The 14,302-nt window shown below is 42.3% G+C and overlaps 1 protein-coding gene across 2 annotated transcripts in view; it reads left to right on the top strand.

Annotated features, from left to right (window-relative positions):
- Window positions 1-14,302, top strand: part of LOC127625690 (dynamin-1) — a 92,751-nt gene that overhangs the window by 72,596 nt on the left and 5,853 nt on the right. The window contains exons 17-22 of one of the 2 annotated variants that reach the window (XM_052101028.1): window positions 1-17; window positions 246-257; window positions 353-523; window positions 729-970; window positions 4,217-4,423; window positions 12,150-12,186. The exon at window positions 1-17 is cut by the window's left edge and continues 95 nt beyond it. In XM_052101028.1, coding sequence (XP_051956988.1) covers window positions 1-17; window positions 246-257; window positions 353-523; window positions 729-970; window positions 4,217-4,423; window positions 12,150-12,171 — 671 coding nt within the window. In that variant the 3' untranslated portion in view covers window positions 12,172-12,186. Of the gene's footprint in view, window positions 18-245; window positions 258-352; window positions 524-728; window positions 971-4,216; window positions 4,428-12,149; window positions 12,187-14,302 lie in introns of those variants that run through there. The other variant, XM_052101038.1, reaches the window with a different exon arrangement.

The raw sequence follows: 14,302 nt of genomic DNA, 5'->3' as shown, positions 1-14,302 counted from the left end.
ACGCTGAACGCGTGGTGGTGCGTGCACGACTTCTTTAAGCAACGTCTACACAAATCACTTTCCAAAGTTTGCAGTCCTAGAGAAAGTCATTCTAGTGCGGATGAGAGGCATAAACGTAGCTAAATTATTGCGCTATTAACCGAAAAGTATTAGCGTGGATGTGGAGACACTCCCGTTAGAGGCTCATTAAAATGCTTTTTGTCTGTTTTCTGTCTTCTGTGTTATTCTCTGCGGCATCACACTAGGAGAAGGAGAAGGTACAAGCTTTCAGTCACCATTTGTTCTACTTCATTCCATGTCTCCTGATGTTCCAGAGCTTCATGTCATTGTTTGTGTGTGTCTGTGTCCGTAGAGTGACGCTAGCGATGAGAACGGTTCGGACAGTTTCATGCACTCTATGGATCCTCAGTTGGAGAGGCAGGTGGAGACCATCCGTAACCTGGTGGACTCGTACATGTCCATCGTCAACAAGACTGTACGAGACCTGATGCCCAAAACCATCATGCACCTCATGATCAATAATGTAAGCAGATCACCTCACTACAGTCTGATAGATCGAGAGGGTTCAGCCTAATGGATAAGATCTGGCCACTGTAGGTTCAACCAGCACATTTGGGTTGTACCAGCTGTCTTGTTTAAGTTGGGACAAAGTTCAAACAGTAGTATGTCACGGGTCGAGGGAATGAAATCTTTTCTCTCTCTTTGTCTGTCTGTCTGTCTGTCTGTAGACAAAGGAGTTCATTAACGCGGAGCTGTTAGCGCAGTTGTACTCGTGCAGCGATCAGAACACACTGATGGAGGAGTCCGCGGAACAGGCGCAGCGGCGCGACGAGATGTTGAGGATGTACTTTGCCCTTAAAGAAGCGCTCAGCATCATCGGTGACATCAGCACCACCACCGTCTCCACGTCGCTGCCACCACCTGTCGATGACTCCTGGCTGCAGGTGCAACGCACGGGTTCAGGAGGACGGTATGCTTACAGAGAATGCTTGACTTTAGAAAACTAGTGTATTTACTTTCTTTGAATTTACTATGTGAACACCTTAAACTCTTCATCAGGTTCCTCAAACTATTCCTGAACAAGGTGTATAGCAACACACTAAAAACCACTCAGAACACCTAAGCAACAACATAGCAACACACGAAAACACTCAGAACACCTAAGCAACAACATAGCAACACATTAAAAACACTCAGAACACCTAAGCAACTGTATAGCAACACACCAAATACACACAGAACACCTCAGCAACCATTTAGTAACACACTAAAAACACTCAGAATACCTCAGCAACCATTTAGTAACACACTAAAAACACTCAGAATACCTCAGCAACCATTTAGTAACACACTAAAAACACTCAGAATACCTCAGCAACCATTTAGTAACACACTAAAAACACTCAGAATACCACAGCAACCAATTAGCAACACACTAAAAACACTCAGAACACCTCAGCAACCAATTAGCAACACACTAAAACACTCAGAATACCTCAGCAACCAATTAGCAACACCTAAGCAACAACATAGCAACACACGAAAACACTCAGAACACCTAAGCAACCGCATAGCAACCCACTAAAAACACTCAGAACACCTCAGCAACCAATTAGCAACACACTAAAAACACTCAGAACACCTAAGCAACCGTTAAGCAACTCACTAAAAACACTCAGAACACCTAAGCAACTGTATATCAACACTCAGAACACCTAAGCAACCAATTAGCAACCCACTAAAAACACTCAGCACACCTAAGCAACCAATTAGCAACACACTAAAAACACTCAGAACACCTAAGCAACCGTTAAGCAACTCACTAAAAACACTCAGAACACCTAAGCAACTGTATATCAACACTCAGAACACCTAAGCAACCAATTAGCAACACACTAAAAACACTCAGCACACCTAAGCAACCATATAGCAACACACTAAAACACTCAGAATACCTAAGCAGCCATTTAGCAGCACATTAAAAACACTCAGAACACCTAAGCAACCATTTAGCAACACACTAAAAACACTCAGAACACCTCAGCAACCAATTAGCAACACACTAAAACACTCAGAATACCTCAGCAACCAATTAGCAACACACTAAAAACACTCAGAACACCTAAGCAGCCATTTAGCAGCACATTAAAAACACTCAGAACACCTAAGCAACCATTTAGCAACACACCAAATACACACAGAACACCTCAGCAACCATTTAGTAACACACTAAAAACACTCAGAATACCTCAGCAACCAATTAGTAACACACTAAAACACTCAGCACACCTAAGCAACCATATTAGCAACACACTAAAACACTCAGAATACCTAAGCAGCCATTTAGCAGCACATTAAAAACACTCAGAACACCTAAGCAACCATTTAGCAACACACTAAAAACACTCAGAACACCTAAGCAACCATTTAGTAACACTAAAAACACTCAGAATACCTCAGCAACCATTTAGTAACGCACTAAAAACACTCAGAACACCTCAGCAACCATTTAGCAGCACATTAAAACACTCAGAACACCTCAGCAACCAATTAGCAACACACTAAAAACACTCAGAACACCTAAGCAGCCATTTAGCAGCACATTAAAAACACTCAGAACACCTAAGCAACCATTTAGCAACACACCAAATACACACAGAACACCTCAGCAACCATTTAGTAACACACTAAAAACACTCAGAACACCTCAGCAACCAATTAGCAACACACTAAAACACTCAGAACACCTCAGCAACTGTTTAGCAACACACTACAAACACTCAGAACACCTAAGCAGCCATTTAGCAGCACATTAAAAACACTCAGAACACCTAAGCAACCATTTAGCAACACACCAAATACACACAGAACACCTCAGCAACCAATTAGTAACACACTAAAACACTCAGAACACCTCAGCAACCGTTTAGCAACACACTAAAAACACTCAGAACACCTAAGCAACCGTTTAGCAACACACTAAAAACACTCAGAACACCTTAGCAACCATTTAGCAACACACTAAAAACACTCAGAACACCTAAGCAACCGTTTAGCAACATACTAAAACACTCAGGACACTCTAGCAACAACATAGCAACACACTAAAACACCATAGCAACCATTTAGAAACACATTAAAACACACAGAACATTCTTTGAATTTACTATGTGAACACATTAAACTCTTCATCAGGTTCCTCAAACTATTCCTGAACAAGGTGTGCAGTGCGGGAGGGCGCATTATCCTGCTGAAAGAGGCCATTGGCATCAGGGAACACCAGGGGTGTATGAAGGGGTCAGGGGCGGAGACTGGAGTTTTTCAAAGGGGTGGTCAGGCAGGGGCAAGCGCTCAGTCTGTGGTGGCATAGAAATGTTCGGGCAGAATTTGTATATTGCGTGCGGGAGGTTGAGTTGATACAATGACAACGGAGAGGTGCGGCGACCTTGGTGTACGCAGATTTTAAGTTTGTATATTTGACCCATTGGGTGAATTGGGTGGCCAATGGGGTGGCCAGGCTTCGGTCCATGGTGGCCATGGCTCCCTAATTCCACCACTGGAAGGGGTTTACCTGGTCTGCGACTACGTTTAGGTAGGTGGCACGTGTCAAACTAACGTCCACGTGAATAGTCGGACCCAGGGTTTTCCAGCAGAACAAGAGCATCACACTCCCTACATCGGTTTGTCGTCTTCACACTGTGCATCCTGGTGCCATCACTTCCCCAAGTAAACGGCACACACGTACATGGCCGTCCACGTGAGGTAAAAGAAAACGGGACTCATCGAACCAGGCGACCTTCTTCCACTACTCCAAGGTCCATTTCTGACACTCGCGTGCCCGTTGTAGGTGCTTTCGACGGTGGACGGGGGTCATCGTGGGCACTCGGATGAGTCTGCGGCTACGCTACCCCATACGCAGCAGGGTGCGATGCACTGTGTGTTGTGACATATTCCTCCCGTAACCCTCATTAACATATTCTGTGACTTGTTAGATTAGACGGGATAGCCTTCGTTGCCCTCGCACATCGATGAGCCTTCTGTCGCCAGCGTGTGGTTCGTCCCTCCTCGGACCACTGTAGGTACTCGCCACTGCTTACCCGGGAGCACCCCACAAGCCTTGTTCCCAAATTCCCAATTTTAACACCACAGGCAACTGTATTGATCAATGACCCTTAAAACATTTAACATGCATAGTGTGATGTATTTTCTTTGTAAGGTCTCCCGCCACTAGCCCGACCCCTCAGAGACGGGCTCCTCCTCCAGGGCCTCCGGCACGCCCAGGCTCTCGCGGCTCAGCCCCGGGCCCCCCTGCTGCAGGTGGACCACCTGTTCCGTCTCGCCCAGGGGCCTCTCCAGACCCCTCCAGCCTGCCCCCTCCTCAGGTCCCATCCCGGCCTAACCGCGCTCCCCCCGGTGTGCCCAGGTGAGACTCACCCTACGCAACATTTCAGGAATTTTGTATTAATGTTAGAAATCAGTCTGGATGTAATAATTGCAGATTCAATAATGTACCTTTACAGGAAACATGATAATACGCCGCTCAGATTTGGAATGGAGGAGTGTGTGATTTATGCACCGCTAACGGCACCAAAGTTGCAATTTATTTGCTTAGGATGCCAGTTACGTATGTCAACTTCTGGCTTAACCAATGCTGTAAGTTTGGGGTGGGACTACCTGCTTGACCGACCAGTGGAAGATAGGGTCAAGTGGAAAGGGGGGTTGAGTAGCTTTTGGGAAACATGTTTGGAAACAATCATTTCTACAGTTCTGATTGGTGCTGCTAGTGGCGCAGAGATTACACTCTTCACCTGTATGTTACACATGGGAGAAAATAATAAAAGGTAGTTAAAACTGCTGAGAAAGAGTGAAGACTAACCTTTCAGTCCTTCAGTCTAATAAAAACGTCCGTTTGCTCTCAGCCGCGGAATGTGAGACGCAAACCGGTGGAATAAGTGCCGTGTTGTGGGTGAGTTATCCGATCACCATAACGTTTAAACGATAAGAAGCCGACGTTTTACCACCAGTGAAATTCAACTCATTTCTATAAGATTATGGGAATGTCCAACCAAATCATATTTACATGTCGAGGTGAATCTCACAAAAACAGGTCCAGGAAAAAATTATTACTGTTGTAACATTATGCACATTTAAACAAATGCAATGCTTTAGTCCTGGCCTTCCTTAAATATTCATCCACTTTGAAACATAGATCCATACCATTAACTGGCAATAATGTAATTTGTTTGCCTGTAAATGTGTTCAGAACGCTGGCATATGTATTGAAAAGCAGACTTGTATAAGTTTGATCCTATTTTTAAGTTGTAAAGTAGCTGAAAGCATCTCAATACAAGCATGTGGGGCAGAGAGTCTGCTGCTCTCCTGGACTCAACAGCGCCCCTCTGTTTATCCAATGGAAATCTGTGGTCAAATATGGTACTGCAACGAGCCGTCATTGAGACCCATTGAGACAGAAATTAATCTGCACATTAACGTAGTGCCAAACCAAAGGTAACATTAGTATTATAATGATTGCGAATATGGCGAGCACTATCAATAAACATGTGTGTAACAGTGTGTCGTTTCTATTGCAAATTCAAGACCATCAAACAGCTTGAAAAGCCAGACATAATAAATAGTTTATCAATCAAACGATAAGGGTAGGTGAGAAGACATTATATGTTTGATGGTCTTGAACCATCTAACTGCATGTAAAAATCTCGGCTCTCAAACTTTGTGATTTAAAACATTATTATCATTATAAAGCATTTCGTTTATGGCATGTACAGGTGAAACTCGAAAAATTAGAATATCGTGCAAAAGTTCATTAATTTCAGTAATTCAACTTAAAAGGTGAAACTAATATATTATATAGACTCATTACAAGCAAAGTAAGATATTTCAAGCCTTTATTTGATATAATTTTGATGATTATGGCTTACAGCTTATGAAAACCCCAAATTCAGAATCTCAGAAAATTAGAATATTGTGAAAAGGTTCAGTATTGTAGCTCAAAGTGTCACACTCTAATCAGCTAAACACCTGCAAAGGGTTCCTGAGCCTTTAAATGGTCTCTCAGTCTGGTTCAGTTGAATTCACAATCATGGGGAAGACTGCTGACCTGACAGTTGTGCAGAAAACCATCATTGACACCCTCCACAAGGAGAGAAAGCCTCAAAAGGTAATTGCAAAAGAAGTTGGATGTTCTCAAAGTGCTGTATCAAAGCACATTAATAGAAAGTTAAGTGGAAGGAAAAGTGTGGAAGAAAAAGGTGCACAAGCAGCAGGGATGACCGTAGCCTGGAGAGGATTGTCAGGAAAAGGCCATTCAAATGTGTGGGGAGCTTCACAAGGAGTGGACTGAGGCTGGAGTTACTGCATCAAGAGCCACCACACACAGACGGGTCCTGGACATGGGCTTCAAATGTCAAACGTCTTACCTGGGCTAAAGAAAAAAAGAACTGGTCTGTTGCTCAGTGGTCCAAAGTCCTCTTTTCTGATGAGAGCAAATTTTGCATCTCATTTGAAAACCAAGGTCCCAGAGTCTGGAGGAAGAATGGAGAGGCACACAATCCAAGATGCTTGAAGTCCAGTGTGAAGTTTCCACAGTCTGTGTTGGTTTGGGGAGCCATGTCATCGGCTGGTGTTGGTCCACTGTGCTTTATTAAGTCCAGAGTCAACGCAGCCGTCTACCGGGACATTTTAGAGCACTTCATGCTTCCTTCAGCAGACAAGCTTTATGGAGATGCTGACTTCATTTTCCAGCAGGACTTGGCACCTGCCCACACTGCCAAAAGTACCAAAACCTGGTTCAATGACCATGGTATTACTGTGCTTGATTGGCCAGCAAACTCGCCTGACCTGAACCCCATAGAGAATCTATGGGGCATTGCCAAGAGAAAGATGAGAGACATGAGACCAAACAATGCAGAAGAGCTGAAGGCCGCTGTTGAAGCATCTTGGTCTTCCATAACACCTCAGCAGTGCCACAGGCTGATAGCATCCATGCCACGCCGCATTGAGGCAGTAATTAATGCAAAAGGGGCCCAAACCAAGTACTGAGTACATATGCATGATTATACTTTTCAGAGGGCCGACATTTCTGTATTTAAAATCCTTTTTTTTATTGATTTCATGTAATATTCTAATTTTCTGAGATTCTGAATTTGGGGTTTTCATAAGCTGTAAGCCATAATCATCAAAATTATATCAAATAAAGGCTTGAAATATCTTACTTTGCTTGTAATGAGTCTATATAATATATTAGTTTCACCTTTTAAGTTGAATTACTGAAATTAATGAACTTTTGCACGATATTCTAATTTTTCGAGTTTCACCTGTAGATAGTTACTATTGCTAGGGAGCGCAAAACCAGAGATGGGACCAAGTCACACATGTGCAAGTCTCAAGTAAGTCCCAAGTATATTTTTCTTGGGCAAGTCAAGTCACCTTATTATTGTAATTTTACCTGCAGAATCTGATCATAATAAAGTGAAAAGACAAGATATAAGTAACTGTCAGTAAATTACAATACTCATGTTCAGTAAAATACATCATGGAATCAAACAAAATTGTAACTTCATAAAATTATTTATTTTTCACTTCTGATAACAGTGTTTGAAATGTTTTAAATTTTCAACATTGAGTCATAAAACAAATAACAGCTTAACATCCAACAGACTCCTCTCTGAACACCTCCCTCTCTCTCTCTCTCTCTCTCTCTCTCTCAAACACAGTTACATACATTAAACTTTGTTACATTTCTCCTCTCTCTCTCACACACACTCTCTCTCTCTCTCACACACTCTCTGTCTCTCACACACACACACTCTCTCCCACACTCCCACACCCACACTCACTCACTCACTCACTCACTCACTCACACAGAGTATATCCATAAGCCTATTTTTGCAATGTCTGTGAGTGGGAAACGTTGAGGTACCAGCGCGCGTGAACGTCATGGCAACGTACAAAACAATCAAGCAGGCTAGTATGCAGCATAAGCCACGAAGTGTTGGCGAAATAAAAAATTAATGGACAGATTTTTTTTTTCCAGAAAACTTCTTGCACAAAATAAATTCAAGCACTTTCAAGGACCTGTATCTATGTATGTTTATTTTCAAGAACTTTCCAGGGCCTTGAATTTTATTTTTCAGATTCACAAACTTTCAAGGATTTCAAGGACCCGTGGGAACCCTGCTATTATTACATTAGCTAACTACCAACTAACCAGATAAAATTAACAAATTGACAAGCACTTACTGGGCAGAATGGCTCTTCAAATGGCGGCCGAAATTGGAGGTTGTCGTCTGGCTGTCCGCGATCTTAACGTTGCATGTCTTGCAAAGCGCTCTTCGTCTTTTGCCATCTTGATAATAATTTTTGAAGCCGAAAGCGATGTCCCTCGGTAACGTTACCCCTCCGGCTGACATGTTGATGTTATCTGATTTAAGTGGGCGTGGTGTGCGTAAGGTACGAGAGGGCATGGCTGATGATAGCCTATAGTGTCGTGATCCAGTCATGACAAAACTATTCTCAGCCTGCGCTCCAGCTGGATCAACTTTATTTTTTTAAATAATTTATATATTTTATATTCAAACTGAAAACATGATGTGATTAACACTCAAGTCATTCAAGTCTTCGTGTCTCAAGTCAAGTCAAGTCCCGAGTCTTTAACTTCCAAGTCCGAGTCAAGTCTCAAGTATTTTATTTTTTGTCAAGTCAAGTCACAAGTCATAAAAATAGCGACTCGAGTCGACTCGAGTCCAAGTCACCAAGTCACAAGTCCCCATGTCTGCGCAAAACTATTGCTAGGGAGCGCGAAACTATTGGGAGGGAACGCAAAACTATTGCTAGGGACCGCAAAACTATTTCTAGGGAACGCAAAACTATTGCTAGGGAGCACCAAACTATTGCTAGGGAAGACAAAACTATTGCTAGGGACCGCAAAACTATTTCTAGGGAACGCAAAACTATTGTGAGGGAATGCGAAACTATTGCTAGTGAGCGCGAAACTATTGGGAGGGAACGCAAAACTATTGCTAGGGACCGCAAAACTATTTCTAGGGACCGCAAAACTATTGCTAGGGAGCACCAAACTATTGCTAGGGAAGACAAAACTATTGCTAGGGAGCGCAAAACTATTGCTAGGGAGCGCAAAACTATTGCTAGGGAGCACCAAACTATTGCTAGGGAAGACAAAACTATTGCTAGGGAGCGCAAAACTATTGCTAGGGAGCGCAAAACTATTGCTAGGGAGTGCAAAACTATTGCTAGGGAGCGCAAAACTATTGCTAGGGAGCGCAAAACTATTGCTAGGGAGCGCAAAACTATTGCTAGGGAGCGCAAAACTATTGCTAGGGAACGCAAAACTATTGCTAGGGAGCGCAAAACTATTGCTAGGGAGTGCAAAACTATTGCTAGGGAGCGCAAAACTATTGCTAGGGAACGCAAAACTATTGCTAGGGAGCGCAAAACTATTGCTAGGGAGTGCAAAACTATTGCTAGGGAGCGCGAAACTATTGGGAGGGAGCGCAAAACTATTCCTAGGGAACGCAAAACTATTGTGAGGGAGCGCAAAACTATTTCTAGGGAACGCAAAACTATTGCTAGGGAGCACCAAACTATTGCTAGGGAAGACAAAACTATTGCTAGGGAGCGCAAAACTATTGCTAGGGAATGCAAAACTATTGCTAGGGAGCGCAAAACTATTGCTAGGGAGCGCGAAACTATTGGGAGGGAACGCAAAACTATTGCTAGGGAGCGCAAAACTATTGGGAGGGAACGCAAAACTATTTCTAGGGAATGCAAAACTATTGCTAGGGAGCGCGAAACTATTGGGAGGGAACGCAAAACTATTGTGAGGGAACGCAAAACTATTGTGAGGGAACGCAAAACTATTGAGAGGGAACGCAAAACTATTTCTAGGGTGCGCAAAACTATTGTGAGGGAACGCAAAACTATTTCTAGGGAGCACAAAACTATTGCTAGGGAGCGCAAAACTATTTCTAGGGAACGCAAAACTATTGTGAGGGAACGCAAAACTATTGCTAGGTAGCGCGAAACTATTGTGAGGGAATGCAAAACTATTGCTAGAGAGCGCAAAACTATTGCTAGGGAACGCAAAACTATTGCTATGGAGCGCAAAACTATTGCTAGGGAACGCAAAACTATTGCTAGGGAGCGCGAAACTATTGGGAGGGAACGCAAAACTATTGCTAGGGAGTGCAAAACTATTGCTAGGGAGCGCAAAACTATTTCTAGGGAACGCAAAACTATTGCGAGGGAGCGCAAAACTATTGGGAGGGAACGCGAAACTATTGCTAGGGAGCACAAAACTATTGCTAAGGAACGCAAAACTATTGCGAGGGAGTGTGAAACTATTGGGATTGAACGCGAAACTATTGCTAGGGAGCGCAAAACTATTTCTAGGGAGCGCAAAACTATTGCTAGGGAGTGCAGAACTATTGCTAGGGAGCGCGAAACTATTGGGAGGGAACGCGAAACTATTGGGAGGGAACGCAAAACTATTGCTAGGGAGCGCAAAACTATTGCTAGGGAGCGCAAAACTATTGCTAGGGAGTGCAAAACTATTGCTAGGGAACGCAAAACTATTGCTAGGGAGCGCAAAACTATTGCTAGGAAGCGCAAAACTATTGCTAGGGAGCGCAAAACTATTGCGAGGGAACGCAAAACTATTGGGAGGGAGCGCAAAACTATTGCTAGGGAGCGCAAAACTATTGCTAGGGAATGCAAAACTATTGCTAGGGAATGCAAAACTATTGCTAGGGAGTGCGAAACTATTGCTAGGGAGTGCGAAACTATTGCTAGGGAGCGCAAAACTATTGCTAGGGAATGCAAAACTATTGCTAGGGAACGCGAAACTATTGGGAGGGAGCGCAAAACTATTGCTAGGGAGCGCAAAATTATTGCTAGGGAGCGCAAAACTATTGCGAGGGAACGCAAAACTATTGGGAGGGAGCGCAAAACTATTGCTAGGGAGCGCAAAACTATTGGGAGGGAACGCAAAACTATTGGGAGGGAGCGCAAAATTATTGCTAGGGAGCGCAAAACTATTGCTAGGGAACGCAAAACTATTGAGAGGGAACGCAAAACTATTGGGAGGGAACGCAAAACTATTGGGAGGGAACGCAAAACTATTGCTAGGGAACGCAAAACTATTGGGAGGGAACACAAAAATATTGCTAGGGAACGCAAAACTATTGGGAGGGAACGCAAAACTATTGCTAGGGAACGCAAAACTATTGGGAGGGAACGCAAAACTATTGCTAGGGAACGCAAAACTATTGTGAGAGAACGCAAATCTTATTGTGAGGGAACGCAAAACTATTACGAGAAATGCGCTACTCACAGCCAGCCATGATTAATTCATTTTAATAACTGTAAAGTATAAAGTGAGCAGTATTTAGCCGATCATGCGATCAACATTTCTTTAAGCAATAATTCCTAGGGAACGCGAAACTATTGCGAGGGACTATTATTGGGGTGAAGTATGACCTCTTTACTGGTTTTGTGAGATTCACCTTTCCTCAGTTTGGCGTCCATCTTTTGTTATCGTTCAAACGTTAGAATGCTAATCATTTGATGCACCGTGTGTTCACAGCATCTCATCTATAAATGTGTCACTGAATGTACGTTTAGATCACAGAAACCATCAGCACACGTAACGCGGAGCCCCTCACCTGCTGCGGACAGACAGACAGATCTGTCGGATGAGGCTGTGAGAGAGACAGTTCTTTCATTTTCTTTTTGCTAAAGTTTGTCCTCTGTTGTGTGTGATATGAATCGTTCTGACACTAACGACAAGCGTTTGCACACACACACCGCTCACACACTTTCCACTTTTGAATAATATAATGTAAGTAAAGTATAACGCTTCTGTCCCCGATTAATTATTCACAGGCTGAACGGCAGAACCTCTGTACTTTAATATCCAGTTTGTCTGTTTTCATGAACTCATAATTAGTTCATAATTAGTCACGGTTGTGTTTATCTGACCTCAGAGGTTTTGGCCAATCAGTGTGTGTTCAGCTTGGATTGGAGGCGTGTTTATGTTTCTGTGATTCTCTTTCTCTTCCCCTCCCCACCGTCGCTCTGTGTCGATCCCCTCCTGCTGATATTATGTTTCACAGAATTACAATCAGTGATCAATGAGGACGGACGCTTCCGGTACGTCTGTGGTTCTTACGCCATTACCCATCATCCTCTCTGCACGCCGACTGTCTCTGAGATCCTCAAACACACACACGAGTCATTTATATCTGTTCGTTTAGCAGACACTTTAATCACTTTAACTATATACAGCAATATGGTTAAACACACGTTTTCGATTAAATGTTAATTATTTAAAGTTACATTAATAATAATAGTTTAAAATGTGCCTCATACAATCAGACACACACACACACACACATACACACACACACACGCGCACACACACACACAAATGCGCACACACATGCACACACTCACACATGCACACACTCACACACAAATGCGCACACACAAATGCACACACACACACACACACACACCCACATGCACAAACACACACACACACACATGCACAAACACACACACACACTTTTAGACAAACAGCAGCATGTCTCTCAGTCTTTGAGGGTCTCTGGGACGGACGACAGAATCTGTGAGACGCTGCACGACCCCTCAGTTTGCCAAACTCTGTATTTGTGACATGCTGTCTAATGCCAAAAATATCCTTTTAACTCATCACTCAGTTTGTAAAAACAAACAACAGTATTTACAGTAACAATTCAAGTCTATATACATGTAACTGCTTTAACAAAACGTCTGGTGCGATAGCAGCTGAATTAAATCACAACAAGGGAATTAACCCTTTATGCTCGGATGGGCCCGCATGAACAAAATAGTTAAAATATAAATAACTGCAGTCTTGACCAGCACAATATATGTGTCGTTTGAAAGTTTAGAAGCTCTTCTTTCCAATGCATGTAGACATTATGACCAAAACTGAACAAGTGCTTTGAAATTTACAGATAAATCAGAAGTGTTACCACTTGACTTGACTTGAAGTGTTACATTTTGATAATTTATTAAATTTGCATTATTGTATTATCGGACAAAACATGAAACTGATCAAATATTCATGTGTCATATGTCGTTGGAAAGCTCTTAAAGAGTAAAATACAACCTGACTATTTGTTTTAATCACAGACAAAAATATAGCGAGTAACAGCTAAATATATGTCTTTGACAATTATGCTAGTGTTGCTTGTATGCCGTGTTTTTGCTTATAAATTCACAAAAAAATAAACGGAACATAAAATGTCACATATCATTATTTAGAGTCTGTGATTATCTTTCAAACGAGTCCACACACAAGATAATCAGATGTAAAGATCATTAGATAATCCAGACTCAATGATGACTCAAATGACACAGAATGAAACTCATTCTGTGAAATCTCATGACTAAAATCATGTCTGCATGCTATGCAAACCTTTAGTCATTGTTGTGTTTGCATGTGTTATTAGTTCTTATGTACAATTATTATCTTTTATTTGTTTGGAGATGTTTTTGGACACTCAATTATTTAGTAAAATCGGACAAAACGGAATTTGGGGAAACGTAACCAGATTTAATAGGGCCCTACATTACGTTAAACACAATATGTTTGGTTTTACAAACTGAGGCTTTAGTTAAAATGATTGTCTGTGGTAATCGACAGCATGACACATACATTGTACTTAATATATACATATATATATAGTTATAAACTGTTTACAGCATTTAAGAAATGACTGAAACCTTTAACATATTTACATATCATACGTTGACCGGCGATTTGCCGTGTGGCTTGTACAATGAGAAATTGGCAACATTTGAGAAACGCAGCTCTCGGATTCAGTGACCAGTGTGCGTACAGTATTTACTCTGAATGTCTGTGCCTTGCAAAATACTACGTGTATTTTAGATTTTATTCACTAGGTTTTATTTGCAGCCCCTGCACGGTTCACTTTGTCACTTTTCCCATCATCATTTATTATTCCTTCTTACTGAAAAATACACTATAAACATCCACAAACACTACATGCACAAACTCATCAGCGCTTTAGGGGGAAATCTGACAGTGGGGTCACGTGTGAAGTGTTGTTTGTGTGTTCATGACATCTCGTCGTCTCATTACACGATTGTAAACATGTACAAATGTTGCAAAAACAAGAACGCAACCGTTACTTTCAGATACAGCCACTGAGTTCCTTAAACCACACCCACTTTTATAACTCCACCCCCAAGGACATGT

Source organism: Xyrauchen texanus, chromosome 3 (assembly GCF_025860055.1).
Source record: "Xyrauchen texanus isolate HMW12.3.18 chromosome 3, RBS_HiC_50CHRs, whole genome shotgun sequence".
Lineage (NCBI taxonomy): Eukaryota > Metazoa > Chordata > Actinopteri > Cypriniformes > Catostomidae > Xyrauchen > Xyrauchen texanus.
The sequence above is the reverse complement of the archived record's forward strand: the minus strand, read 5'-3'. Positions and strand labels throughout refer to the sequence as shown.